The 27,078-nt window shown below is 39.8% G+C and overlaps 1 protein-coding gene and 1 pseudogene across 2 annotated transcripts; one reads left to right on the top strand and one right to left on the bottom strand.

Moving 5' to 3' along the window:
- Positions 1-335: 335 nt before the first annotated feature.
- Positions 336-12,682, bottom strand: zfand6.S (zinc finger AN1-type containing 6 S homeolog). 2 transcript variants are annotated; one of them, XM_018254067.1, is made up of 7 exons: positions 12,470-12,673; positions 9,650-9,863; positions 5,746-5,916; positions 3,951-4,056; positions 3,774-3,859; positions 2,289-2,402; positions 336-1,470 (listed from the first exon to the last, which is right to left on the bottom strand). In XM_018254067.1, the coding sequence occupies exons 3-7, from the start codon at positions 5,903-5,905 to the stop codon at positions 1,322-1,324; spliced, it is 615 nt and encodes a 204-aa protein (XP_018109556.1). In that variant the 5' UTR covers positions 5,906-5,916; positions 9,650-9,863; positions 12,470-12,673; the 3' UTR covers positions 336-1,321.
- Positions 12,683-12,848: 166 nt separating this feature from the next.
- LOC108712788 lies at positions 12,849-25,748 on the top strand (annotated as a pseudogene).
- The last annotated feature ends 1,330 nt before the right edge of the window (positions 25,749-27,078 follow it).

Consider the following 27,078-nt stretch of genomic DNA (forward strand, 5'->3'; position numbering starts at 1 on the left):
TAGAGTGCAAAGTAGCGCTACAGTCTCTCCTTCGCAGCGAATTTACGCCAGCGTTAGTCCTTTAGTAAATTTGCCCACATGACTATCTGTGCCCAATGATGAACAAGCTTATAAAAAAAAAGCTTCTACTTAGAGTAGGCAATTGCAAATTCCCATACATTTACACCCCTGGCTTAACAAAATTAAATTTAACATTGATGCATAAAGCAGTCACAATTAAAAAAAAAAAAAAAAAAAAAAATCAACTAAAACATAAACTTGTACAGTAAACAATAATGCATTATTAGATAGAAACCATAAGCTATGCAGTAAAAACAGATTGCATCAGAAGGAGCTTTACTCTAGATTTTTAACTTTTATTTAATAAGATTGACATAAACATTAAGCCTTTCCTTGGGGGACCAACATTCACACATCTGACCAAAAGTCAGTTGATCAGTGGACAACATTCTCAGGCTGAAGAAAAAAAAGGGAAAAGTCTGGAAGATGGATGCCTCAGTCTTCTGTATATAGCGATCTCCCAACCTACAGATGAACAAACTGATCTCTAGCCGAGGACTGCAGACTCAAAAGAAATCAGGGCTAAATAGCACCTATTAAATGTACAAAGAAATGCACCACCTGATGGGGAACAAACAGGTAGTATCATTTAAATGCATCACTGTGTATATAGTAAGAGTTTCTTTAATCATCCAAACAATCACACAATATGTTGTAGAGCAGAGAGTTCATAGAGCTAAGCTCTCCGAGGATACCATCATTTCTCTAGAACTCACAAGCATACATAATTAAATTGGTCCAATAAAATATCGATCCATTTACTTTAGGATAAATACAATGGGTTAAGGAGCTATTGGCTTAATTTCTTGGGCACGAGAGAACCTTGCAGTGTGTTGGGTTATTGGTTTGTAATGCAAGGGTAACTTTCCTCTGAAGAATAAACCTACATGTAACTGCTCGTCGGTTGAAAACACAACTATGCCAAACAGAACCATTAACTCCTTGGGGTTTTTTTTTTGTTTTTAAATCCTCTGTGCCTCTAAAAAATAATCTAACTGGTCTGAAAAGGATGAAAACCTGTAGAAGATACTTAAGAGTTTACTCAAGTCTGTTTTGTATCCTTTTTTTCCCAGGAAAAAGATGAAATAGTATAGGAAAAATTCAAAACTAAAACTGAAAAAAAGTGAAGCCAGCACAACTGTATCCCTGGAAGCAGAGTCAAAAAGACACAAGGTGGGTTTTTTTTCCAATTTCCCCACCAAGGCCCATCTCCTGCAACACAAGGCAGGTTTCATCAGGGATACCGATCTTTCAGCCCCATTTATATCTTCTGAATCTTTTCTCCAACCACAACTGGATTTTCTTTCCTGATCTTCTCAGCTGCATCCGCTTTGTAGTCATAAGAGCAACTGTGCACATCAGAATAACGGTGAGTCCCGCAGAATACGTTTCCACATCGACATTCGAACCCTGCAAAAAAACGACAATACGAGAAAAAAAATTAGACACTGGCCATTCTGGATGTATATTTACTCCTAGAAGCCCATTTATCGAAGGTCGAATTTCGAATTCATGTGACTTTTTTTTTTGTTTTAACGCTAATAAACTTGAATACTGTATACACAAAATTTGATTGGGAGGTTATTAAAAAAAATCTAATATTTAAAACTCAAATCAATATTACCTCCCGGAAAACTCGAATATAGTTTTTTCTCCAAAAAAATAAATAAAATAATAAATACTCGAATGTCAGGAAAGCTATTAACATCTTCAAATCGGTCACTGGACCTCTCCTCATTGACTTATACATGAACTCGGCAGGTTTTAGATGGCGAATAGCCAAATTCAAATTGTTCCAAGGGTCAAGGTTTGATAAATCTAAATTTTTTTTAATTAAAATTCGAATCGAGTTAGGATTATTCACAATTTGAATTTAAAAAATTGAAAATTCAAATTTACAATTCGACCCTTAATAAATCTGCCCCCTAGTGTTGAGGTGTATGTGTAAAGGCATGGCACACCACAACAGTAAACGATTATTTCTGGAGCATAAATAATACCTACGGTACTGGCATGGATATTTATACTTCAAGATGATGTATTCCTGTTCAGATAAATAACTCCACATACAGGCTTTGTGTTTGCATCAGATTGTTTAGTAGAGTTGCATTTTTTTTTTTTCTACAGGGCATAAGTCCAGTGCTAAACCTGTGCAGATCTGACAGTGATGTTTGGTATCACTTTTTAAGAAAAAGGTAATGTCAGATTTAATGCTGCACAATACAAACCAGTGAGTCCAATCTTTTTACGGCACATAAAGCAACGGTTCTTTTTCAGCTTGGCTTTTTCAGGAGAGCGTTCAAGCTCCTCGGAGGAGTTCTGTGAACTGTCTGATGTTGCAGCTGAGAAAGGGTATAGAAGGAAAAGAAAATCACTCTTGGGGTGCAATATATCAAAATCAGACACAAATAAGGTTTTTTTTCCTTAAAGGGATACTGTCATAGGAAAAAAAAAAATTCAAAATGAATCAGTTAATAGTGCTGCTCCAGCCGACAAGCCTTGCAACATCTCTGAATCTTGTTTGTGCAACAGAATGGGGGATCTGATGTCCATCCCCATGCACTGGTTACACAAACGGTGAAGAGAACAGGGGAATGTGGGGAGAGCAGTGAAAATCTAGGAAGTGCTGAATAGAAAGTGAAAGTAAGTGTCTGCCCCGCCTCTATGCCTAAGGCACAGAGGAGGGGTAGGCAATATTTGAGGGCAGCTGAGATTTTTAAATGAGTTTACAACAGCTATGAACACTTTAATAAAAAAAAAAGAATTCTGATTTCATGTTTAATTTGAAAAAGACTTATTATACAGATTTTTATGTCTGGATGACAGGTCCACTTTAATGAGCACATGCCAATACATTAGGCCAGCCTCTCTATTCCATTAAAGGGGTTGTTCACCTTCCAAATACTTTTTTCAGTTGAGTTTTTTTTTGTTAAAAAAACTTTTTTCAGTTGCTTTCCATCTTTTATTTTTTACAGTTTCCCCAAAATGTGAGTTTCAAGTTGAATGTTCCTGTCTCTAGTGTCTCATTCTGGCAGCTCAGTGATAGAGGAGTAGATTCTTAATGGTTACAATTTGCTATATTTATTAGTTGATACAATTCTCAACAATATCTGTGGAATATTAGCAACTATTGTGTCAAACCTAACAGCTTTATCTTAACAAAGATAAGAAACGTATCAACTAAATGTATTTAGTTGCGTAACCAGTAACGTAGTTAGAGGGGGACTGGCCCTGGAAGGGACGTGCAGCCAGGCCCCCGCCCCCTCCGTACGTCATTTTCTGTCGCCGGATTCAGTGGCTGGCTTGCTGCCGGGGGACCCTGAGGGGGTGCGGGCCCTGGCCCAATCGCACCCCCTGCTCCCCTGGTAGTTACGCCACTGCCCCTCCCCCAAAACTTCTTTAGAAGGTGAAAAATTAAACTTTACACTTCAATATTACAAAAATACTCACAAATAATAAATAGAAAGTAATCAGAAAAAGTCTTTATTTCTGGCGATCTATCGGAAACCAACTGCACTGTTTAAAGGTGAACAACCCTTTTAAGCAGTCCTATACAGGAAAACGGTAGCTCGTGATCTCTTCTACATGGCTACCAGTTGGATCACCACAATATGGATAGAAATGTAGTCATTTATTAGGCGACCACCACATTAATTCAATCTCATATTTCAGGACGGGTATCAACAGACTAGCAAATCCCATTACTATCTCACCTTGTATTTCTTTTGTATCTGTAGTTCTGCTATCTGCATTTTCAGCTTGTGAAGATGACGACCCAGTTTCCAAAAGTGGCAACGAGCTAAGTAGATGTAAGGATACACCATTAAGATGGGAAATATATCTTTAACAAAGCTGTTACATATAATTGTAAAAGCCGTAGAAGTGCTTACCTGGCCTGTGTAGTCTGTGGAACCACAGGATCTGCTACATCACCTGCCTGTGAGCTCTCTGCATTCTGTGGGGTTGATGCCTCCACTCCACTTCCTACCGACACAACTGCAACAAATACATGTATTTACACAATAATGCAAAGTGTCCCCTATTACAAAATCAGTCTCAAGTCTGTTCCAGTACAACTTCAGGGAATGGATGACATTCTAAAAAAAGGTCCTCAAAAGCATATTGTTGTCAGCGGCAGAGAGGGAGAATTCTCTTGAGGTTTATCAGGTTATTTGGGAGTGTTGGCACAATTACAAAGTATTATAGGTACCCCCCGGATAAAAAAACAACTCTAAGCTTGGGCAGAAAATAGGCATGATGGCTGATCTGTTCAAGTTAAGTTATATGTTTGACTTAAAACGAAAGATATATTACGAATACAGATATTTTTGATACTAAGGCGTGGAGATTGTAATAGTAACCTTGTTTGATGTACAATACTGTCTAACCACTGCTTCTCACTTTGGTATTGAACAAATAAAACAAAACATAAAACAAGCATATTGTTGTAACATAGCAGTAATATTCTCTCCTTTAACTAGTATAGAGCTTTTCATGCAGATTAAAGGGGTTGTTCATCTTTAAATTAACTTTTAGTATGATGTAGTGAATCCAATTTGCAATTGGCTTTCATTTTTTATTATTTGTGTTTTTTGGGTTATTTAGCTTTTAATGCAGCATTTCTCCAGTTTCCAATTTCAGCTATCTGGTTGCTAGGGTCCAATTTATCCTAGCAACTATGCACTGATTTGAATAAGAGACTGGAATATGAATAGGAGAGGGCCTGAATAGAAAAAGAGTAATAAAAGTAATAATAACAATAAATTTGAAGCCTACGGGTCTGGCCACTCGTTCTGCCTTACGCCGGCTAAAGTGAAAATCGCCTGGGGGCAGGCACACAAAGCGATTCGTTTCCCAAAGTCGCCCATAATTGCCTCACGAGGAAACTTCGGGCGACTTCAAAAAAACGAAGCCCTCGTGTGCTTGCCCCCAGGCGATTTTAATTTTAGCCAACGGAAAGCAGATTGGGGAGATTAGTAAAAAGAAGAGGAGATTTGTCGCCTGGTGAATAATCTCCCCGAATCAGGAAAAAGTCAGAAGAAAAAGAATTCAAATTATTCAAAAACTATAAAAAAAATAAATAATGAAGGCCAATTGAAATGGCTAGGAACTAGCCATTCCACAACATACTAAAAGTTAACTTAAGGGTGAACCACCAATTTAATTTGTCTCAGAGCTAATAAAAAATTATGGGTGCCACAGCCCCTAAAATCACCCTGAGATAAAGGCCAGATCTGCCCATTTGGAGTAGTTGCCAAACAAGCAGATTTGGCCCTGATTTGTCCACCCAAAGCAGGTTGATCCAAATGTTAGCCCTGGAGCCCAAAATCAGATTATACAGTGGGATTTATGGTGATAGAGCATGGCATTACCATGTCAAAGCACTCCTTGTCTGATAGGATTTTCAGAGCTGCCCTGTTTGAAAGGACTGTTATAGCAGATTTAATTTTGACTTGTAGAAAAGGTGCCAGTGTCGGCATTCTAACTTATGAAAGGCTGCACTCTCGTAAAGGCTCCCATTACTTATCGGTAATCAAATCTGAATTTCAAAATATCTTATATCAGTAGTGGCTAGTACCAGACAGAGTTTTATGCTTCAAATAGACGTGTCACCGATTTTTTTCGCTGGGGAACAAGACTAACAACAAAATCCTGCAACTTAAAAATGCAGAAAGACAACATTACCTGGAGGACTATTTCTCCCACCACTGTTGTTTTGCCTCTGTAGATGCTCTTTATAGCACACGGAACAGAGACCGTTCGTTCGAGGATTACCGTAGAAGCCACAACCTGTTGAACATAGTAGTGGTGCTTGGCTGTGGTTTGTCTCCTGCGCCATAATCATCCACCATGCAACTGTAAACACAATAACATTCTATAAAAACTGTAGTGGAAAGACAGGTCAAAAGAAGACTGAATGCAGTAGGTATACATTATATTGCATAGAACTTGGTGTATGTGCTAGCTGCATACATGAGGCTCGGTAGATTAAAGGTGGCCATACAATGGCAGATTAAAGATGCTAATATTCTTAAGACTGATTCAGCATCTTATCTGCAAGTATATGGGGTCTCCCTGATCAATATCTGGCAATATTTGGATCAGGAAGCTTTAATTATTTTTGGCAATTGAGGGCTGCATTGGCTAGTTGATGCGGTCCTCATCCTGTCGGCGCCCATTCTCTTCATTGTAATCAGATTGTTTAGCCCTAGGGCCAAACCAATATCACCCTGCTTTTGGTGGGCATATCGGGGAAAGATCCACTCCTTTGGTGACCGCACCAAACAAGCAGCTCTTATCGTGTATGGCCACCTTTAGCAGACTCTTGAAATACAGGGAAGGGATCTGTTATCCCGAAACCCGTTATCCAGAAAACTCTGTAGGAATGGATGTCTCCCATAGACTCCATTATAACGAAATAATCCAAATTTTTAAAAACAATTTTCTTTTTCTCTGTAATAATAAAACATTACCTTGTACTTGATCCCAACTAAGTTATAATAAATCCTTATTGGAAGCAAAACCAGCCTATTGGGTTTATTTAACGGTTACATGATTTTCTAGCAGATCCGTTATCCGGAAAGCCCAGGTCCCGAGCATTCTGGAGAACAGGTCCCATACCTGTATTGCATTTCCCTAATGTTGTTACTCCTCACAAGTGTGAGGTGTAGATTTCACAATTACAAACATTTAAACAGGATGGCAGTGGATTATACGGTTATCTTAAAGGAGAAGGAAAGGTTAAAGCAAAGTAAGCTTTATCAGAAAGGTCTATATAAATTTATAAGTAAACCCTTAAAGTAATGTTGCTCTGAGTCCTTGGTCAAAAGAAGCACTGGATTCCTTTCCTTCTATTGTGTAAACATGGGCTTCTGTATCAGACTTCCTTCTTTCATCTTAAACTCCCAGGGCTTGGGCTTGAGCATGCTCAGTTTGCTCCTCTCTCCTTCTCCCCTCCCTGCTGTAATCTGAGCTCAGAGCTATGAGTGAGAAGGGAGAGACTCAGACAGGAAGTGATGTCACACCAAGGTAATATGGCAGCTGCTATCCTAAACAAACAGAGAGCTTCTAGAGCATTTTACTAATGTATGGTAAAGCATTCTGCAGAAGTATAGTGTTATATATTGCACTATTGTGGCTAAACTATTGTCAATAATCTGCCTCAGTAGCTTTCTTTCTTCTTTAAATGAATTCTAATGTTGATGTGGGTAAGTTTCTCTTTATTTAGATAGGAGCAGAGGTGTCAGCAACTAGGCACACTGGGTGTGCTATTTGTGGAATGCTTAGGCAGACCAGGAGAGTTCACATGACAGTTGTGTCACTACAATGTTCTAGATGCATCATCACTCACTTGCTTAGCAAGTAAACTCATAAACGCAAAAAAAGCAGCAACCAAAGAGTCTAATGTAGCAGTCACATAACACATTCTGCAGCTGTTGTTTTGCTGGCTAAGATGACTTGTTATCGGTAGCATCAAAAACTAGTCCAGAATTATTTGTTTAAAGGGGAACTACCGCGAAAATGCAAACTTAATATAAGCTTCAGCACACTGAAATAATAATTTTTCTAAATATAGTCAATTTCATATTCTGCATCGTTTCTGAAATAATCAAGTTTATCTTCACTACTCCTCTCTCGGCTTCTGTTTCACTTCATTCAGGAGTTGGGTGTCAGATGAATGATCCAATATATCTTATAGGGGGGGGGGCTCCTTTTGCCTAGACGATGTATTAGAGCTCACTCTATTAAAATCACCAGATGTCATGTCTCTCTACAAACTTAATTATTTCATTAACAGTAAAGAATATTTAATTGATTTAGAAAGTTTCTTATTTCAGTGTGATGAAGCCAATTTTAAATTTTAATTTTCGAAACAGTTCCCCTTTAAAATGTAACCCTATGTGAACAGGCATTCCCAAATTATTAATCTTTCTGGATAATAAATCACAAACCTGTAGTAAACTGAACAGCAGTATTGCTGGGAAAGCTTTTTTTTTTAGATCGAGATTTTAAAATTAATCTAAAAAATATAATTATCTGTAGGAATAAAAAGGAGTTGGACTTCCAAGTCAAACTTAAAGCATAATTACCGTGTCATTCTGTGACAAATTAAAAGGTTAACGCTGGCCATGATGCAGCAGATGAACAACATAATTAACTCCTAGTGTACAAAGGGCACAGCAATGGGTTTAAAAATACAGCCGATATGATTCATCCTGTTATTTTGGTAATGCATATTAAGTGCTGGTGTATTCATTTATGACACACAAAGGCTAAGGGTTAAGCATATAGGATGAATTAATCACATATTTCTGTGTACATTTGTAACAGCCCTAACTCACATTAATGGTTTTCATTACACCCCATTCCTCTCTACCACCTTGAATTCTGATAGCAAACTGGTAAAGCGATTATTAAATACACATACGTTGACCCTATACAATTGTATATTCTAATGATGAGATTTATCCACAAAGCAATGCACAAAGTGTGTGTTGCTTTGAAATATTAAACTGTATGGGTATTTCCTTGTGTACTTTTTTTTACCTGTGACTCAGTGTATTGTATTTATAAAGTACTTATTACACATTCACTTAGAAATGCAGTAATCACTCACACAGGATATAACAGGCCCACACTTTTATTAACTACTATTGTGTGCATTGCTTGTAATTATGTGCCGGTCAACTGTTGTTTTTTTTCCTTTTTAGACTTACCGGTATTTGATGTGTCTTCTGTGTTTACTTCACGGTAATTCATGAACAAGCTGATCTCATGTTTCCCAATTGCTTTGGACCCGCAGAAATAAATAAATAAATAAAACACAAAAAACTGATTTTTTTTTTTTAATGTATTTAGGTTTAATCTCGCTTCTATTGATACAGAACCAGTGGGAAACATGAGATCAGTTAAAGGGGTGGTTCACCTTCAGATTAACTTTTAGTATTTTATAGAATGGTCAATTCTAAGCAACTGTTCAAATGGTCTTCATTATTTATTTTTTATAGTTTCTGCATTATTTGCCTTTTTCATCTCTCCAGCTTTCAAATGGGGATCAGTGAGCCCATTTAAACAACAAATGCTCTCTAAAGCTACACACGTATTGTTATTGCTACTTTTTATTACTTAACTTTCTATCCAGACCCTCTCCTATTCATATTCCAGTCTCTCATTGAAATCAAAGCATGGTTGCTAGGATTATTCGGACCCTAGCAACCAGCTAGCTGAAACTGCAGAGCTACTGAATAAAAAGCTAAATAACTCAAAAGCCACAAATATTAAAACATGAAAACCAATTGCAAATTGTCTCAGAATATCACTCTGTACTTCATACTAAAAGTTAATATAAAGGTGAACACCCCCTTTAACTCATTCACTGCTCTGCCAAGAATGCACAGAACCACAACACTACGTGCTTGGTGTATGTACAACAATCAAGTTCGGATTTGCCATCTTAGTAAGTTTACTTGTTAAACACTATCATCTTCTACAAAATCAATCCAACCAACCTGAATACCATATGGGAAAACCAGTAAAAGGGTTATTCCTTTACAGTGAAAAGGGTAACAGAACAGTTAAAATAACATACCAAGAAGTCCTTTACATCCAAGTGAAGTGCTAACTACTTGCTAGTGTTAGATTCCAATGTGCTGAGCAAGCAACTGGTCACCAGAAAACATCAGAGGAAGAGAGCAACTTGCTTCCTCTCATACAACAGCAGCTGGTAATCTGCATTTATCAATCTAACGTCCACAGTAATTGAAGGAGACCTTCCAGGGATACAAACATTGGTAGCAACAAACCTGCAACAGATTTTGATCATAATCATTACTCACACCAGTCTCTGCTCCAATTACGTTTAAAATCAAAGTACCCAACACATTAACACACAAGAACAATTTGTAAGGAAATCCCCCCACCACACACACTGATTAGAATTGCTTATCTCAGATCTGAGGCCAACACCCTTAATCGCTGAAAAACACACCGGCCTAGGCCTAGAGAGTCCCGCACCACCACCTTCTTTCATTCCCTGGGATCATTGCTGCTGCCCAGAAGAGCAAAAATTCAGTATTTCATGTTTAAGTTCAGCTTCCCTCCATTGTGTATGAAAACAGACACAAGAGATCCCTGAAAGAGTTAAAAAGATGGCTGCACATCGCTCACAATTGTAGTACCCTGGACTGGTTGTCAGTGAAAAAAAAAAAAAAGTACCAGCTTGGAGTCTGAGGTTAGCAATAACAATCACTGTGGGGGTGAATAACAATTGGCACCCCAAGTGATTATAATCTTCCTTTTTACCTGCCAGTATGTTTTTTAAGCACAGATATAACATATAAACTCTATGCAGTCAGTGCCCTGGCTAGAATTGAACTCAATGCAACAAAGCAGCAAGGTCAACTATGAAACCAAGGATAGAAGACTTAAGTAAGTGTTTCTGGGTAGGGTTCACTATATATTACGTATCAGTTGTATGTTCAACGTATACAGGTATGGGACCGGTTATCTAGTATGCTTGGGATCTGTTTTACGGATAATGGATCTTTACGTAATTTGGATCTTCATACCTTAAGTTTACTAGAAAATCATGTGAACATTAAAAAACAAAACAAAAAACCAATAGGCTGGTTTTGCTTCCAATAAGGATTAATTATATCTTATTCCGGATTATTTGAAGTCTATGGAAGCCAGCCTTTCTGTAATTGAGTACTGTGTTATATCTACCGCACTCCTGCAATTCACTCCTACTGCAATGGTGGTGCCAGTACTCTGTTGACTCGGCAAGGTCCCTTAGCAACAGCAATTTTGGTTCACAGATCCACAGAGAATTGCGTGTGTGTGCGGATCTGTGAATCAAAATTGCTGTTCCATTATCCAGAATTCTCTGAGTTACAGAAACAGCAATTTTGGTTCGCAGATCTGCACACACAATTCTCTGCAGTCGGGACTACGGCCCTTCTTTTTATTGTTATATCATCAACAGTATCAGATACTGTTGGTGGTATAACAATAAGGGCTTTGACGCAGGCAACTTTTCATTGTAGCCTATGTGAAAACACGCTGAGGCAGTTCTGGGAGATTGTCGCTCAAAAAACGAGGCGATTAGTCGCCAGGCGACAAATTCTCCCCGAATCTCCTCGTGTGGACTAACTCTCCCCGAATCTGCCCCTCTAAAAAGAGGGGCCACGTCCCTGACTGCAGAGAATTGTGTGTGCGGATCTGTGAACCAAAATTGCTGTTTCTGTATTTCAGAGCATTCTGGATAATGGGTTTCCAGATAACGGATCCCATTCACATACTCCCATTTTTTTGCACAATGGAGTATGTTGGAACTTGATAATTATATAATAAAAAAAGTATAATTTATGGTATACAGGTAGGCCAATCTCATGTTTGTATAAAGAAAAACGCCGATATTTTGTGGCCCCTCCAAACTCTGGGAATAAGATGAATTTGTATTTATAGGTGTTGACAGTACTCAGTTTCAATGTGGGCCCCCTACAACTCCTAGTCTGAAGCAAACAGGGTGTCATTATATTTGTATCAGGGTTTGTGGGAGCTGATATACTGATACTGCTCAGTATATAAAAAAAAACAGATTATTATAAAAAAAAACGCTGGTTGTTAAATAATAAAACATTCAGGAGTGGCAGAAGACGACTGTGCCTTTATAGGAGGGCTATCAGATGCACACATGCGTGGTATACATAGTGAATAAAGTGCCCCCTCTTGTAAAATATCAGGATATTATAAGTTACCGAGAAGTTTCATGACCATATAAAAGCAAGAGGCTGAAGGTCATGGAACTCCAAGGGGATTTCTAATATCCTCATATTTTGCAACAGGGGGTACTTTATTTATTATAACACACAAGTTTCGGTGAGACATGTGACAGAAATGACATCAGAACTCACCGTTTATAACTGATGACATCAGAACTCACCGTTTATAAATGATGACATCAGAACTCAGCGTTTATAAGGCTATAATTTACAAGATATTCATGTTTTTTGTGTATTATATGACAATATCCCCACATTAGATCAGAATAAGTGATAGTTGAAGGTATTATAAATAGAAAACACAATGCTCCCCAAACCCACGCCGCATTCAAACGTGTGAAGTCCCCTTGACTAAATCTTAGGGAAGAGACGAGGGGCCTATCTAGTCGACCCCCAGCAAATCGCCTGGCCTTGCTGTTATTGATGCCTTGTTACAAGTCCCAAGCACCCCCACAGCGTGTCGATCAACAACAGCCCGAGAAGGCCCCAGGTTGGATCTCGTAAAGAGCTGCCACCCATCATGGGACCTTCCGCTGCGGCTTTATTGCTGTGAAACTCCATTGGTGTCCGACACTTCCCCAGGCCAAGGGCAGGGAGGGGTTATGGTACCAGCGCCTGTTACTCACCGGGAACCGTAGCGGAGACCTCTCTTTCCGTCCTATGATTTTGCTTTGTATCGCTTTCCTAGGCCGTCTGTTTCGCTTCGGCTGCCCCCGCTCTGTCACTTACGGGCCGATACCTGCCGGTGTCAATCACCACTTCCTTCTTTTTCACTTACTTCCGGTTTCTCGATCTATCTTCCGCCACCGTGAAGTTTTTTTTTGTCTTTTTTTCCCTTCCACTGCTCAAAGCAGCTTCCTGTTCCGCCCACCTAAATAGCTCAGAGTCATTGGCCGCGAACAGACGGCGATATCGAGCCAATTGGTACGATGAAGTGACGTAACGCACGAATGCCCGCCCACTAGTTGTTTTCGTGTGAAGGTTGGGGGAGGTGTCACCGCCTACAGTCCATGGTGGCAGCCCTCTGCAGAGATGGGCACATAACTTCACACATACTCTTAATTGTGGGTGGACTCGGGGCTAGCACGTGACAGATATACTATGATGGCGTCGGTGCTGGCTGCTAAGAAAGCTCTTGAAGCAGCGACGTCTTGCTTTGCATGACTCCGAAAAATTGAGCCAATCATAGGCTGTGACCAGGAAGGTGCGTGCGCAATTTCTAGCGTGTAAAATAAGAGTGTTTAGCAAGTTTGCTTGTCGCGCATCAGCTCCAGTTATTCCTATACAGATGTAAGATCTACGTGCGCTGTGATACATTCCTTACCATCGGGGGGGGCGCTGTTACTACAATACACTGCGGCTCTGCAAGATTAGTATTGGCTTCAAATGGAAAAGGAACACCGATAAATGGAAAAAGGGGAACTATTGCGAAAATAAGAAATAAGAAACTTTCTAAATATAATCAATTAAAAATTCTGTACCCTTTCTGAGGTAATCAATTTCATCTTCTCTATTCCTCTATCAGCATCTGTTTCTCTTCATTCTGTCTTCATACAGCAGTTGGGTGTCAGATAATAATTGACAGTTAAGGTGGCCATACACGGGCCGATAAAAGCTGCCGACAGACTGTGTCGGCAGCTTATTGGCCCGTGTATGGGGGCCCCCCGACGGGCTTCGGCCAGATCTCGATCGGATGGGACAGAAAATCCCGTCGGATCGCGGCCGCATCTGTTCGTTGATGCGGTCCCGCGATCCGACCGCCCGTTTACCAAATGCTATGATCCGATCGTTGGGCCCTAGGGCCCACGATCGGATCTGCCCGATATTGCCCACCTCAAGGTGGGCATATCGGAGGGAGATTCACTCGTTTGGCGACATCGCCAAACGAGCGGATCTATCCATGTATGGCCACCTTTAGATCCAATATATCTTATAGGGGGGCTCCTTTTGCCTAGAAGATGTATTAGAGCTCACTCTATTAAAATCACCAGACATCATGTCTCTCTACATGCAGGATTTGTGCAAAAGGCAGTTATTTTGTTTGTACTGGAATAAGTTATGTTAGATCTAATACATCTGCTAGGAAAGGAAGCCCCCCATATAGGGTTGACACCTTTTCTGGAAAAAAATACCGGCCTTCCTATATATTTATATTTTTTCCTATTAATAACATTGGGATCAACCATTATTTATACCGGCCAGGCCTGTAAAATACCGGCCAGGTGGGAACCCTACCCCCATAAGATATATTGGATCTAACTGTCAATGAATATCTGACACCCAACTGCTGCATGAAGACAGAATGAAGAGAAACAGATGCCGACAGAGGGATATTGAAGATAAACTTGATTATTTCAGAAACGATGCAGAATATTTAATTGTTTGTATTTACAGGGTTTCTTGTTTCAGTATGATGAAGCTTATATTAAATTTTAATTTTCTTGATAGTTGGTTGTTACTTTTTAAACAATATTGCCGAAGCCTTAGTTCCCCAGCAATGATAGATCAGCTGCCTTCTCTTACATTGTATCAACGTCTGAGCCACCAGGGCAGAGAATAGAAAGGGACAAATGCTGCTTTCAATAACATTACATATACAAATAAGGCTATGTACATACAGGTTGTTGGCTCTGGCTGCATATTTTTGCAGGCTGAGAGAAGCAGATCTGCTCAGTGCCCCTGCTCCATTGATTTCTATCTGATCAGCCTGTGTGCGCTCACACACAGGCTGAGATCAGCCCAAATACTCCACTCCACAGAGGCTGATTGGATTCGAATTAATGGAACAGATTCACTGAGCAGATCTGCTTCTCTCAGCCTGCAAAAATACTCAGACTGACAACAGCCTGTGTTCCTATAGCCTAAGTAAACAAAAAAACATTAAAAATTTGTAATGAATGAAGATTGCAAAGTTGCTTAGGGCAAGGCCAGACATGGCGTTTTTGCTGCGTTTTTACGTTGCGTTTTTAAAAAAGAACAGCTAGGCGTAAGTACGCATAAACTGCACTACCACTGAAACTAATGGAAAACGCACTATGGCAATTCACACAGGGCGCTTGCAAGCTGAAATTCGCCACAGGACGCCAGCATTGTCGCCAATACGTCAAGAAACTACCAAATCAATAGACTCTATGGGATCTGCACGTTTGAAACCACACTTTACGTAAATACGCAGTGTATTTTAAATATGGTGTCCAACTTCAATGAGAACAATGAGAAGTGCATGTTGGGGAAAGAATCCTACGTGCTGAAAAAAGCATGAAAAACGCATGTTGACGGTCGCATGTGGTTTCAGTGGCGTATTTACGCCTGGCTGTTCTTTTTTAAAAATGCAACGCAAAAACGACACGTCTGGCCTTGCCCTAAGAATTATGTTTTTTTTATTAGTTGAATTATTTTTGGGTTGACTTTCTCTTTAAAACACTTAATTTTGGGTGTTAATGTTCCTTTCAACAGTAGGAATCTAACCATAGTCCTGACAGCAGCATTCACTTGGGAGGGGTACCAGTTTGTTAGAACCGACCCTGCCCACCTTGCATACATTATGCCACAGTCTGGCACTCCTCTGGCACACTGGGCGATTCGGGGAGATTTATTCACCTGGCGACTAATCGCCTCGACTTTGCGGTGACCAATCTCCCCGAACGCCTTCCCTCACTCTGCGCTGGCTAAAATGAAAAATCGCAGGCGCTAATCACACGCGGCGATTCATTTTCCGAAGTCACTGAAGTTTCCTGGTGAGGTTTTTTAATTCTAGCCAGCGCAGAGTGAGGGAAGGAGTTCGGGGAGATTGTTCGAGGCGATTAGTCGCCAGGCGACTAAATCTCCCCAAATCACCCAGCGTGCCCTTACCTTTAGGTGATTTGCCCGCGAGCTGCTGCCAAACCATCTTCACTGCTTTCCCAGGGATATTCAGCAGCTGTCCAAGACTGTTCGCATGTGCAATATAGTAAAATTATGAGGTCCTGGAAAACCACAAGGGATCCATGGGAAAGCTGGAAATGGGTGTGCTAGTGGTGATAGTGGCCTGTGGAAAAACAAGTAACAAATTGGCAACTGCTGGAGCATAACAGTTTCCCTGCCCATATCCAGCTCAGATTGCAAATAAAGTCATATGAAAAAGTTTGGGAACCCCTCTTAATTCTTTGGAGTTTTGTTTATCATTGGTTGAGCTTTCAAAGTAGCAACTTCCTTTTAATATATAACATGCCTTATGGAAACAGTAGTATTTCAGCAGTGACATAAAGTTTATTGGTTTAACAGAAAATATGCAATATGCATCATAACAAAATTAGACAGGTGCATACATTTGGGCACCCCAACAGAGATATTACATCAATACTTAGTTGAGCCTCCTTTTGCAAATGTAACAGCCTCTAGGTGCCTCCTATAACCTTTGATGGGTGTCTGGATTCTGGATGGCGGTATATTTGACCATTCGTCCATACAAATTCTCTACAATTCAGTTAAATGTGATAGCTATTGAGCATGGACAGCCTGCTTCAAATCATCCCATAGATTTTCGATGATATTCAAGTCGGTGGACTGTGACGGCCATTCCAGAATATTGTACTTTTCCTTCTGCATAAATGCCTTTGTAGATTTCGAAGTGTGTTTAGGGTAATTATCTTGTTGGAATATCCAACCCCTGTCTAACTTCAACTTTGTGACTGATGCTTGAGCATTATCCTGAAGAATTTGTTGATATTGGCTTGAATTCATCCGACCCTCGACTTTAACAAGAGCCCCAGTCCCTGAACTAGCCACACAGCCCCACAGCATGATGGGACCTCCACCAAATTTGCCAGTAGGTAGCAGGTGTTTTTCCTGGAATGTGGTGTTCTTCTTCCGCCATGCAAAGCGCCTTTTGTCATGACCAAATAACTAAATATTTGTCTCATCAGTCCAAAGCACTTTGTTCCAAAATGACTGTGGCTTGTCTAAATGAGCTTTTACATACAACAAGTGACTCTGTTTGTGGCTTAAGTACAGAAAGGGCTTCCTTCTCATCACCCTGGCATACAGATGTTCTATCTGAATTGTAGAACGATGTACAGATACACCATCTGCAGCAAGATTTTCTTGCAGGTCTTTGGAGGTGATCTTTTGGTTGTCTGTAGCCATTCTCACAATCCTCCGCATATGCCGCTCCTGCATTTCTCTTGGCCTGCCAGACCAGGGTTTTACAGCAACTGTGCCTGTGGCCTTCCATTTCCTGATTACATTCCTTACAGTTGAAACTGACAGTTTAAACCTCTGAGATAGCTTTTTGTAGCCTTCCCCTAAACCATGATACTGAACAAAATTTGTTTTCAGATCGTTTGGGAGTTGCTTTGAGGATCTCATGCTGTCACTCTTCAGAGTAGAGTCAAACAGAAGCACAACTTGAAATTAAGACAAAAAGGAACACCAAGAGCCCCAATAGTGTAATATGTTTTTACAAGGAGTACTGGTAGAGTAAACAAGTTAATACTCACAAACCAGGGTTACTGATAGGCAACCACTGTATAGGCAGGTGGGGAGATTATCCTGACCCCATTTAGGAATAAGACGTCGCTCTCTGTAGAAGAAGAAAAAGGGGATGATACCCCTCCACTGGACTCGATATAGTAGTAAGACAAAACAGAGGCGCCAAAAGGATAAAATTAGCTAAAAACACTTAAAAACCCAATGGGTAATTTAGAGGAGGTAGTAGGGGACTTACCTCCTCCAAGCCGACACCAACGAAAGTGGTAATTTTCAGTAATAGTTTATTCACAAAACAGTATTGCAACGCGTTTCGCAGGCATTTCCTGCTTCATCAGGCAATGTGGAACGGGACCAAAAACAACAGTGTCTTTGTATAAACACGCCAGACGCCTCTGTGCTTGAAAATTTAACTTGAAATTGACCACCTTACTGTAAATACTGTACTGTTTCTCATGATCGGTTACAACTGCCTATGAAGTTCAAGGCTTAATGAGCTAATCCAACCAATTTGGTGTTGCCAGTAATCAGTAGTGAACAGTTTTGCACAGCCAGTTTTTTCACATTTGGTTTAATTTTATACAACTGAATACTGCTTCACTAAAAATCTTTGTTCAGAAAACACCCCAGTACTCAGATGTTCCCAAGAAATGAAAGACATACCACTGTTATCTTTTTTTGTTGAAAGCGGAGTAAATTATTATGCAGGCTGAGAGGGGTTCCCAAACTTTTTCATATGACTGTAACTTGTCAATAGTTATTCATTGGTATATTCCTATTCACTGTAAACAGTTGTGTGAAATAAAGGACTGTAAATTCCCAGAATGTATTATCACCCTTACAACATAGGGTTAGTTAATAATATGTACAACAGGTAGAGGGCCTCTGGTTACACAGCCTTTAGCTGTATTGGTTTTATACCTGTGATTTGGCCCCAGATTCCCTGAAGCACCAGAGCTCTCTTGGCCATGGGTCCTAAAACATTGTAACTACAATTTACTGTTTTATTACTACAGAGAAAAAGGAAAACTTTTTACAAATTTGAATTATTTGGATAAAATGGATTCTATGGGAGACAGTCTTTCTGTAATTCTGAGCTTCCTGGATAATGTTTTTTTTTAGATAACAGATCCCATGCCTGTATAACTGTTTTGTAAGCCACATCAAGCGCACTTGTCCTCCTTTTTCTTATTGGCATCTACTTGTTAATGTGCTGCTGATGTTCTCCAGAAGCCAAATAAGCAGGTCTATTCTGATTTTTAACCAGGGAGTTGCAGTAGCTGTAGATGATCTGAGCAGAGCAGCAAATAACCTCAGGCTTTCAAATACTTGTTTTTTTATTAATATGTGGAAAGGCCTGGACTGGCAATCTGTGGGTTCTGGCAAATGGCAGAGGGGCTGCTGTAAGATGCCTTAGACATTATTTATTGGGCTGGTGGGGGATGTTTGGGTCAATGTACCTGAAATACCAGGGGCTATTTTCCAGGGACTAGTCTGATCTAGCCATCTTGGAGTTAAAATAGAGTTAAAAAGTTGAACTTGATGGACCTGTGTCTTTTTTCATTCTAACTTACTATGTTACTATGTATGACCTGGATGCACAGTAACCACTCCTATAAAACATATTTATACAGGAAATGTCTGGAGAGGCAAGAATGTCAATGGAAGTGAAATTTTGAAATACATTTGAAATACATTTGAAATTTAAATTGACTTATTTCATTTGAATCCATTCATGGTAATATCCACATTCTAAGTTCTATCTGAGACAATTGAACGAGTTTCAACAGCAACTTTCCATTGCTTGCAGTCTTCTAGATGGGCCATAGGTGGCAGTAGATACCATCAACTAGCCTCCTCATAGGTCCTTTAGTCTACCCAACTAGTAGTGATGCGCGGGCCGGCCCGATACCCGCGGGTGGGGTACGGTCGACCTCGCACCGCCATTTATGGGTGGCAGGTGGGTCCGGGTCGAGCTCTTCTTCCTGCTCACCAAATTAGACTGCCGGCTTCCGGTTTTATATCCGCGTGCCTGCTTGCCCCGCACCTTTTGTGATGTCATTGTGGGGTCGGTCGGCGCGCGGGTCTTTAAAAGGAACCAGGAAATCAGGCGCGGGTGTAGGGAGGGCGGGTTTGGTTTTACCCACACATCACTACCAGCTAGTTGATGGACATTCTTGCCAGTACAATTCTCCCAGTCAATAATCTAGGTCACTGCATACAGTTGTGGTGCACACCTAGGTTTGACCAGCATTAGATACCCAGTTAGCATTATAGAACCCTGCACAAGTAGTACACTGGGCCCCACTTTTTATACAGGACAGCTTTAAATATTGCCTTTGAATGCCACTGCTTTTATAGAACCCTGTTCAAAAGTACCACTTGTAGCCCTCCTTTGTTGCTTCTTTGCCAAGGCAGAAACTATGGTGACGCTCATAAGAAACTGGGCGAGAAGAGCACAAAAAAGAAACCACGTGGGTTAGAGAAAAAAAGGGAAAAAGAGGCACAAAAGTAGAGACACCAGTGAAATGAATCAATTAAGGGCTATCAATTAAAAATGCATTGAGGCAGTTAGTTCTCCATTAAGCTCCTCACTACAAACATGGATAGAAGCCTGTGACCACCATGAAATTATTGGCTGATTGTCGTATAGGTGGCTTTCTGGGCAATGCAAGTAAGTATGCCAATTCTTTTATTTTTTCAAGAAGATTTTGTTTCTCTTTAAAGTAACAGTAACACCAAAAAATGTAAAGTAATTAAAATATAATGTACTGCTTCCCTGCAATGGTAAAACTGGTGTATTGCTTCAGAAGCTAACATATAGTCTATATAATACACAAAAGCCATGAATATCTTGTAAATTATATATTATAAATGGTGATTAGTGATGTCATCAGTTATAAATGGTGAGCAATGTTTTTTTGTCACTTGACTCACTGAAACTTGTGTATTATAATAAATAAAGTACCCCTTGTTGGAAAATATGAGGATATTAGAAGTAACCTCGGAGTTTCATGACCTGTAAGCAATTAAAATATAATGTACTTTTGTCCTGCATTGGTAAAAGTGATGTGTTTGCTTTAGAAAGACTACTATAGTTTTTATGATTAAGCTGCTTTGTGGCCACAGGGGCAGCCATTTAAACTAAAAAAGGAGAAAAGGCCCAGGTTATTTAGCAGATAACTGATAAGCTCTGTAAAGAAATACAATGGTATTCTGCAGAGTACATCTGTTATGTGCTACATAACTTGAGCCTTGAATGGCTGCCCCCATGGCTACACAGCAACTTGTTTATATAGCGAATAAAGTACCCCCTATTGTAAAATATAAGGATATTATAAGTCACCGAGGCGTTCTATGACCATATAAAATTAATACATTTTATACAGGTCAATGCCATTGGGTATCCTGTGCTGTTCCAGGTATACTCGAGCACAACAGTGTGCAAGAGACTCCCATAATGCAAATACAAAGCAAGAATTTCTAGCTCAAATTGCTATTGCATGCCATAAGGCAACTACCTGGGAGGCTTTATTAAACTGAAAAGTCAGCATCATGATAGGTCTTTCCAGGGTAAACACTGAATTCACTGACATGGGTTTTCCTTTATCTTCTGTTTGTGCTCTAGCTATTGACCTACAATGGCTTTCTTCATTTAACTCATGCATGATCCATTCATTATTAAAAACCCCTTTGCCTGCCAATGGTTATGACATTTCTTTGCCATGATCTGTCTCTTGCAGTTACTTGCACATAAAAGGTATCAGGCAGCTCAGCGGGTTACTGTCTTTCTAAACATGCCCAATGAGATTCACACAAAAGACATTATAAATGATATATTTTGGCAAGGCAAAGCATGTTTTATTCCACGTTACCGACCACAAAGCAATCACATGGATATGGAGAGAGGCTCAGTTCAGTGCATGAAATCAACCAATTGCCACTAACTACATGGAACATCTGCCAGCCAGCTGAAGGAGACCTCAGGGATGATGCTTTATCTACCGGTGAGCTACTTATAAATGTGTACATTTCAGTTCAGCTGATTACTACCCTACATGCAGATGTCCCTGGGGACCTTCAGTAAACAGAAGTTTCCATTTTAAGAAATAGCAGCTGTAGCAATGGCATTACAATTTGAACAGCAAATTTTGGTTAGCCAGTTTGACAAGGCCGCATTATCCCATGGAGTTTTTTTTCCCTGTAGATAGGAATTGTGGGCAACTGATTAGGCCAGGCAGATTTCCCTTTACTTCTTAACCAACTGTTTAAGGAATCGTTCTGTATAAAAAACTGGGTAAAGAGGATGTGAAAAATAAACAATGTTTTCAATGAAGTTAGCCAAAAATGTAATCTATAGAGGCTTGAGTGACTGGATGTGTACCATAACAGAACACTACTTACTGCTACCAGGCAGTAGTGATGTGTGGGTCGGGTTTTTCCCGACCCTAACCCGCCCACGCTTGCGCTTATCTGACTTCCGGGTTAGTTTTATATCCCTGCCCCACTGATGACGTCACATAAGGAGCGGGAAAGCAGGCGCGCGGATATAAAGTCAGAAGCCAGCAGAGGAGTGCGAGGTCGGCCCGACCCGTGGGTAAACTCGCAGGTATCGGGCCGGCCCTCACATCACTACCAGGCAGTAACCAATCAGTGACTTGAGAGGCCACATGGGTCATAACTGTTTGCTTTTGAATCTGAGCTGAATGCTGAGGATCAGGGCCGGAACTAGGGGTAGGCAGAAAAGAGGCACGTGCCTAGGGCGCAATGAAGTGGGGGTGCCAAGCACATACCTCTTCCTTCAGCCTACCCCTGGTCCGGACCCTTTCTCTTCCATCACCACTGGTTCCCTCCTCCACAAATTTAAATATTGACCGCAGATGCGCATTTCGGGAAGCATGCGCACACCGGGACGTGTATCCTCCGTGACGTGCACACTCCCGGACGCGTGCGCTCATGCACACTCGGGAGCTGTGACGTCAAGGGGGTGAATCGGCCAGCCTGGTTGCCTTGGACGCCCAGGTGGCTTGGCTCGGGCCTGTTGAGGATCAATTGCAAACTCACTGACCAGCTATGTCCCATGTGGCCCCCTTAAAGTCGCTGACTAACTCGGAGTTAGAGAGCTGCAAAGCAGGAAAGTGGGTTCTGTTATATTATGTTAGACATCCAGTCACTCCAGCCTTTATACATTACATTTTTGGCTAACTAACTACATTAGAAACATTTTTCATTTTGCACAGCCTATCTATTTACACAGCTTTTATTTTTATACTGAACTATTACTTTAATCACACAGGCAGATTAGTCATACATTTTTTTGTTAATGTGATGTGGTGGCCATAATTGACACCTCTGTATTTTCACATTGTTTGTGGAGGAATAAAAGAAAGCTAGCTACTGAAGCATTTCTGTTGCTATCCATTTGGGCATTTAGCACAGACCACAGGTATTCGAGGAATAGCATTGTACTGAAGTGACAAAAATGCCTCCACTGTAGGAGAGATTTTTTGCAATATAATTCAACAAGGAGCTTGTTGAGGAAAGAGCAGAAGGCTTGTTATTGAGACAGCTCAATTATACAGTTCTCTTTAACAGACCACACCTTTAATGACATCAGACCACACCTGCATTTTACTAGTTAGTATAGGGTGAAGTTATGGTATAACAGCCAGAGACCATAGCAGTTTGAGCAATATTAAAATTTCATGCTGAGCTTGTTTACAGACATTAAAGAAATAAAGGAAAATAATTACATAGTTAAGTTGGGTTGAAAAAAGACCAAAGTCCATCAAATTCAACCCCTCGCAAACAAACACTAGTGCACATATATATATATATATATATATATATATATATATATATATATATATATATATATATATATATATATATATAAAGGGGTGCTTCAAGTTTGTTATAGAATGGCTAAATCTCAGCACCTTTTCAAGTGGCCTTTCTTTCAAATAGTTTTTCTCTTATTTGCCTTCTACTGACCCTTTCCAGCTTTCAAACGGGGGTCACTGACCCCATCTTAAATAATCAAAATGAGAACCAATTGTAACTTATCTCAGAATATCACTCACTACGTCATACTAAATGTTAATTTAAAGGTGAACAACTCATTTAAAGGGCTTCTGTCATGAAAATGTTTTTTCTTTCCAAAACGTGTTAACAGTGCTGCTTCAGCAGAATTCTGCACTGAAATTCATTTATCAAAAGAGCAAACAGATTTTTTTATATTTAATTTTGAAATCTGACATGGGGCTAGACATATTGTCAGTTTCCCAGCTGCCCCTAGTCATGTGACTTGTGCTCTGATAAATTTCAGTATTTCTTTACTGCTGAAGTTGAAGTGATATCACCCCCTCCCTTTCCCCGCCAGCAGCCTAACAACAGAACAGTGGGAAGGTAACAGAATAACAGAATATCACTTAGTATTAAAAATCCAATTCCCACCGCTATTGAGTAGGAGAAACAATAGCTTATCTGAAAGCTGTTCCATTATGAAGTGCTGGCTTTTTCTGAAAGCACAGGATCAGGCACAATGACTTAAGATGGACATTACAGCTACATCTACATTTGTTGGTTCAAGAATAACATTTTATATAGTAAAATGCATGCTATTACTATTAATTTCATTCTTAGCATATATTACTGTCTTGTAAACTGGTCTTGGTTGTTACTGTGGTGAACCACAAACAATGCAGTACAAGAGACGAGTACAAGACACAAATAGCAGATGTAGTTTATTGGTGCAAGTTTGGGTTTGAGACCACATTTTCATGTTCAGCTCTGGTATAAAATGGGATATACTGTACATTATACAGTAAAGTGTATGTGAGTCTCATCTGTACCTGCGTAATGCTGTCATTTTTACAGGAGGGTTGGACCTTGTGCTGGTTCCTGGCCTTGGATTTGACAAGGAAGGTCACCGTTTAGGAAGAGGAAAAGGCTCTTTCTTGGATCGCTACTTGAAGCATATTGGTGCCAAACCATACACCATTGCAGTGGCATTTCAAGAGCTGCTTTGTGAATGCATCCCTGTAAATAACAACGATATCGAAATTGATGAAATCCTCTGTGCTGGAGACCAAGAAGTGCTTAAAAAGTGACTCAATTATTTAATTCATATAACTGACAATAAACCATCCATGTTTTAATTATTTTAAAACTAGGGATGCACCGAATCCACTATTTTTTTAATATCCTTCGCGAAAGATTCGTTTTGTTTTAAATGATCAAAGTTAAAATAATTACAATTATATAGCCTTTTATTAATAATAAAAACATATTTTTCTACTATTGTCTTTTGTATATGTAGCATGAAAAATGGTTGTACTGAGTTTATGAGGCTGGTTCATTCAGTGGCATCTAAGGATACAATGGAACTGATTTCCCTAATTAAAATAGGGGGGGGGGTTGAGTTATCGGCTACCTGTTTTCAATATATAGGAAAATCAAATTTAGTAGACAAATTTGTTCCCTAATATTTAGCCTAATATTTCGCTTTTCCAAACACTTTTACACTGGGAAAAATCATATCTCATGCCATAGAACCTAGAACAGTTGTTGCGAACTGGGAAATTGCTTTAACTGAACATGCGCCGCCACGCCGGTCTCGTTCTCAGATTACCGAAGACCCGGAAGATTGCTGCCGTGAACTGCGATCCCTGAATCTGCACCGAGAGGTAAAGAGTAGAAAACAGTAAAGAGTAAAAAGTTTGGGGCGTTTGCTCAGGGTAGCAGCTAGCCTGGGGGGGAAGAGGCAGGAGGGTCTATGGGGGTAGGGTTTTTTTTAAATAAGGGGTTTGTTTAAGGGGAACTGTAAAATCAAAGCAAGATCAAAGGCAAAATGAAATGGGAGGACTCCTGGAACAAGACAATGATCATAAGCATACCTGAAAAGCCACCATGAGCTACATGAAGAAAAGCTAAAGGTGTTGGAATGGCTCTCACAGTTCCCTGACTTGATCATCATTTATAGTATGTGGGTACGGTATATCTTAAACATACAAGATGCGCAAGAAGATCTTGAAATTTTAATTAATCTGCATGGGGAATGTGGGAATATATGCCTACAATTAAACTAAAAGACTGGGTAGCTGGATACAAAAGTTGTTTACAAGCTGTGATCTGTTCCAAATGGGGTGTTACTAAGTACTGACTTACTAGGGTGTCCAAATTTTTCTTATGCCACAATGACTCTTTGTTCCTATGTTTAGATGTTCATTAAATAAAATGTAACTGTGTATTAGATTTGCTAATATGTTGTTTTTTTAACATACTGGTTCCTGCAGTAGTTGTTGCCTACTTTTCTCTTACAAAGTTAGCTAAATATGTAATGTGGCAAGAGATGCCCAAACTTTTGCATTCAACCACAAAAGGCAAGACGAGAGAATCAGAACTTGTAATTACTGCAGAGAGAGACTCTCCAGCAATTCTTGCATGTTCTTTGAAATCATGTTGACCAAGGAAGTTAGTTCCCCATAAAGTACATGGTTATACCTGACTAGTTTATATCCAACATTGTGATTGACTAAAGGTGGCCATACAAGTTTTTTTGTATGATTTTCAGTATGTGTGTGGGCTCCCCAACAAATTTCCTACCATGGCAATCGGTCGGACGGCTCAGAACATTTCTGTCAGGAAGCAATAATCTATTTGCATGTATTGCCTATATGACGATATCCATGGGTGACCATCACTACAATTTCCGACAACTTTCATGCCATTGTTGTCTTTTAATGAATGTCCAGAACATCACAGGATTTGTTATTTTTCTGACTTTAATCCTACAATCTGAATCTTAGTTTTAGATTGTTGGATTAAAACGTACAATCGATATCAATGTTCGTGGTATGACGACTAAAATCTGAACGTGTATGGCAAGCTTTAAAGTATTGTGAAATATAATGTATTTTGCTACTTGGGCATCTCTATCACAGATGACTATAAAAAATCCACATCTGACCCATTACGACAGCAAATAAGATATAAAACGTATGATCTAGATAATAATAAGCAGAAGAAAAAGTTACTCAGAGTCAATTTCAAATAGATTTAATTATATAATATTTCTCCTATACATTCATCCTGTCTGGAAATAGTACACAGCTTTATCTTTGTATAAACATGTTCCAAGAGCAGTTCCATTCAGTTACATAGATGAATACAAATAGCATTGAAAATCAGCAGGATCATCTTGTGACATCTTGCAGACAGGGTCCATAGAGTCCATGCCTCACCTAACCCTGAAACTTGGTTTAGAGGAGACCTTGGTTCCTGCTACAGTTTCGCTATAACAAAGAATGCATGCTAATAATATAGAGTACAATGCACATTCATAAACATTCATTTTATATATGAAAGCAAAATTGCTCTGGGCTGTGTGTGTGAACTTTCCTGATTATTCACAGATCTGCAACATATTCATATTCAAGGACAGGAAGGTTAATGTCTGCCAACATTTCCTTTGGGTGACCGTGTTGGTGGATTGGTGCGTGAGTAATCAGCTAATATCAGCCAAAATCTACTCTCAACTGAAAACACTTATTTGCTCACATCAGTTTATACATAACAGGCATAGCTAATTCCCACCCTTGGGACCTCTTACAAATCATATTCTTAAGTAGCCCATTTTTAATCAGTAAATCCAATTTAATTGGCACATTGACATTCAGCTTCAGAACTAGGTTTTCATTACAGTCTGGGATATCATGGATCCTGAGTCACAAAAACCTAAGCAAGGAATCCAATTCCTTCATGTTGA

The sequence above is a fragment of the Xenopus laevis genome, chromosome 3S, assembly GCF_017654675.1.
Source record: "Xenopus laevis strain J_2021 chromosome 3S, Xenopus_laevis_v10.1, whole genome shotgun sequence".
Taxonomy (NCBI): Eukaryota; Metazoa; Chordata; class Amphibia; order Anura; family Pipidae; genus Xenopus; species Xenopus laevis.

Coding starts and splice junctions, on each gene's coding strand:
- zfand6.S (XM_018254067.1), bottom strand. CDS start 5,905: ATGATTATGGCGCAGGAGACAAACCACAGCCAAGCACCACTACTATGT. Junction 4,057..5,745: donor TGGGAGAAATAGTCCTCCAG/GTAATGTTGTCT, acceptor TATTTGTTGCAG/TTGTGTCGGTAGGAAGTGGA. Junction 1,471..2,288: donor TAAAAAGATTGGACTCACTG/GTTTGTATTGTG, acceptor GTTTTTTTGCAG/GGTTCGAATGTCGATGTGGA.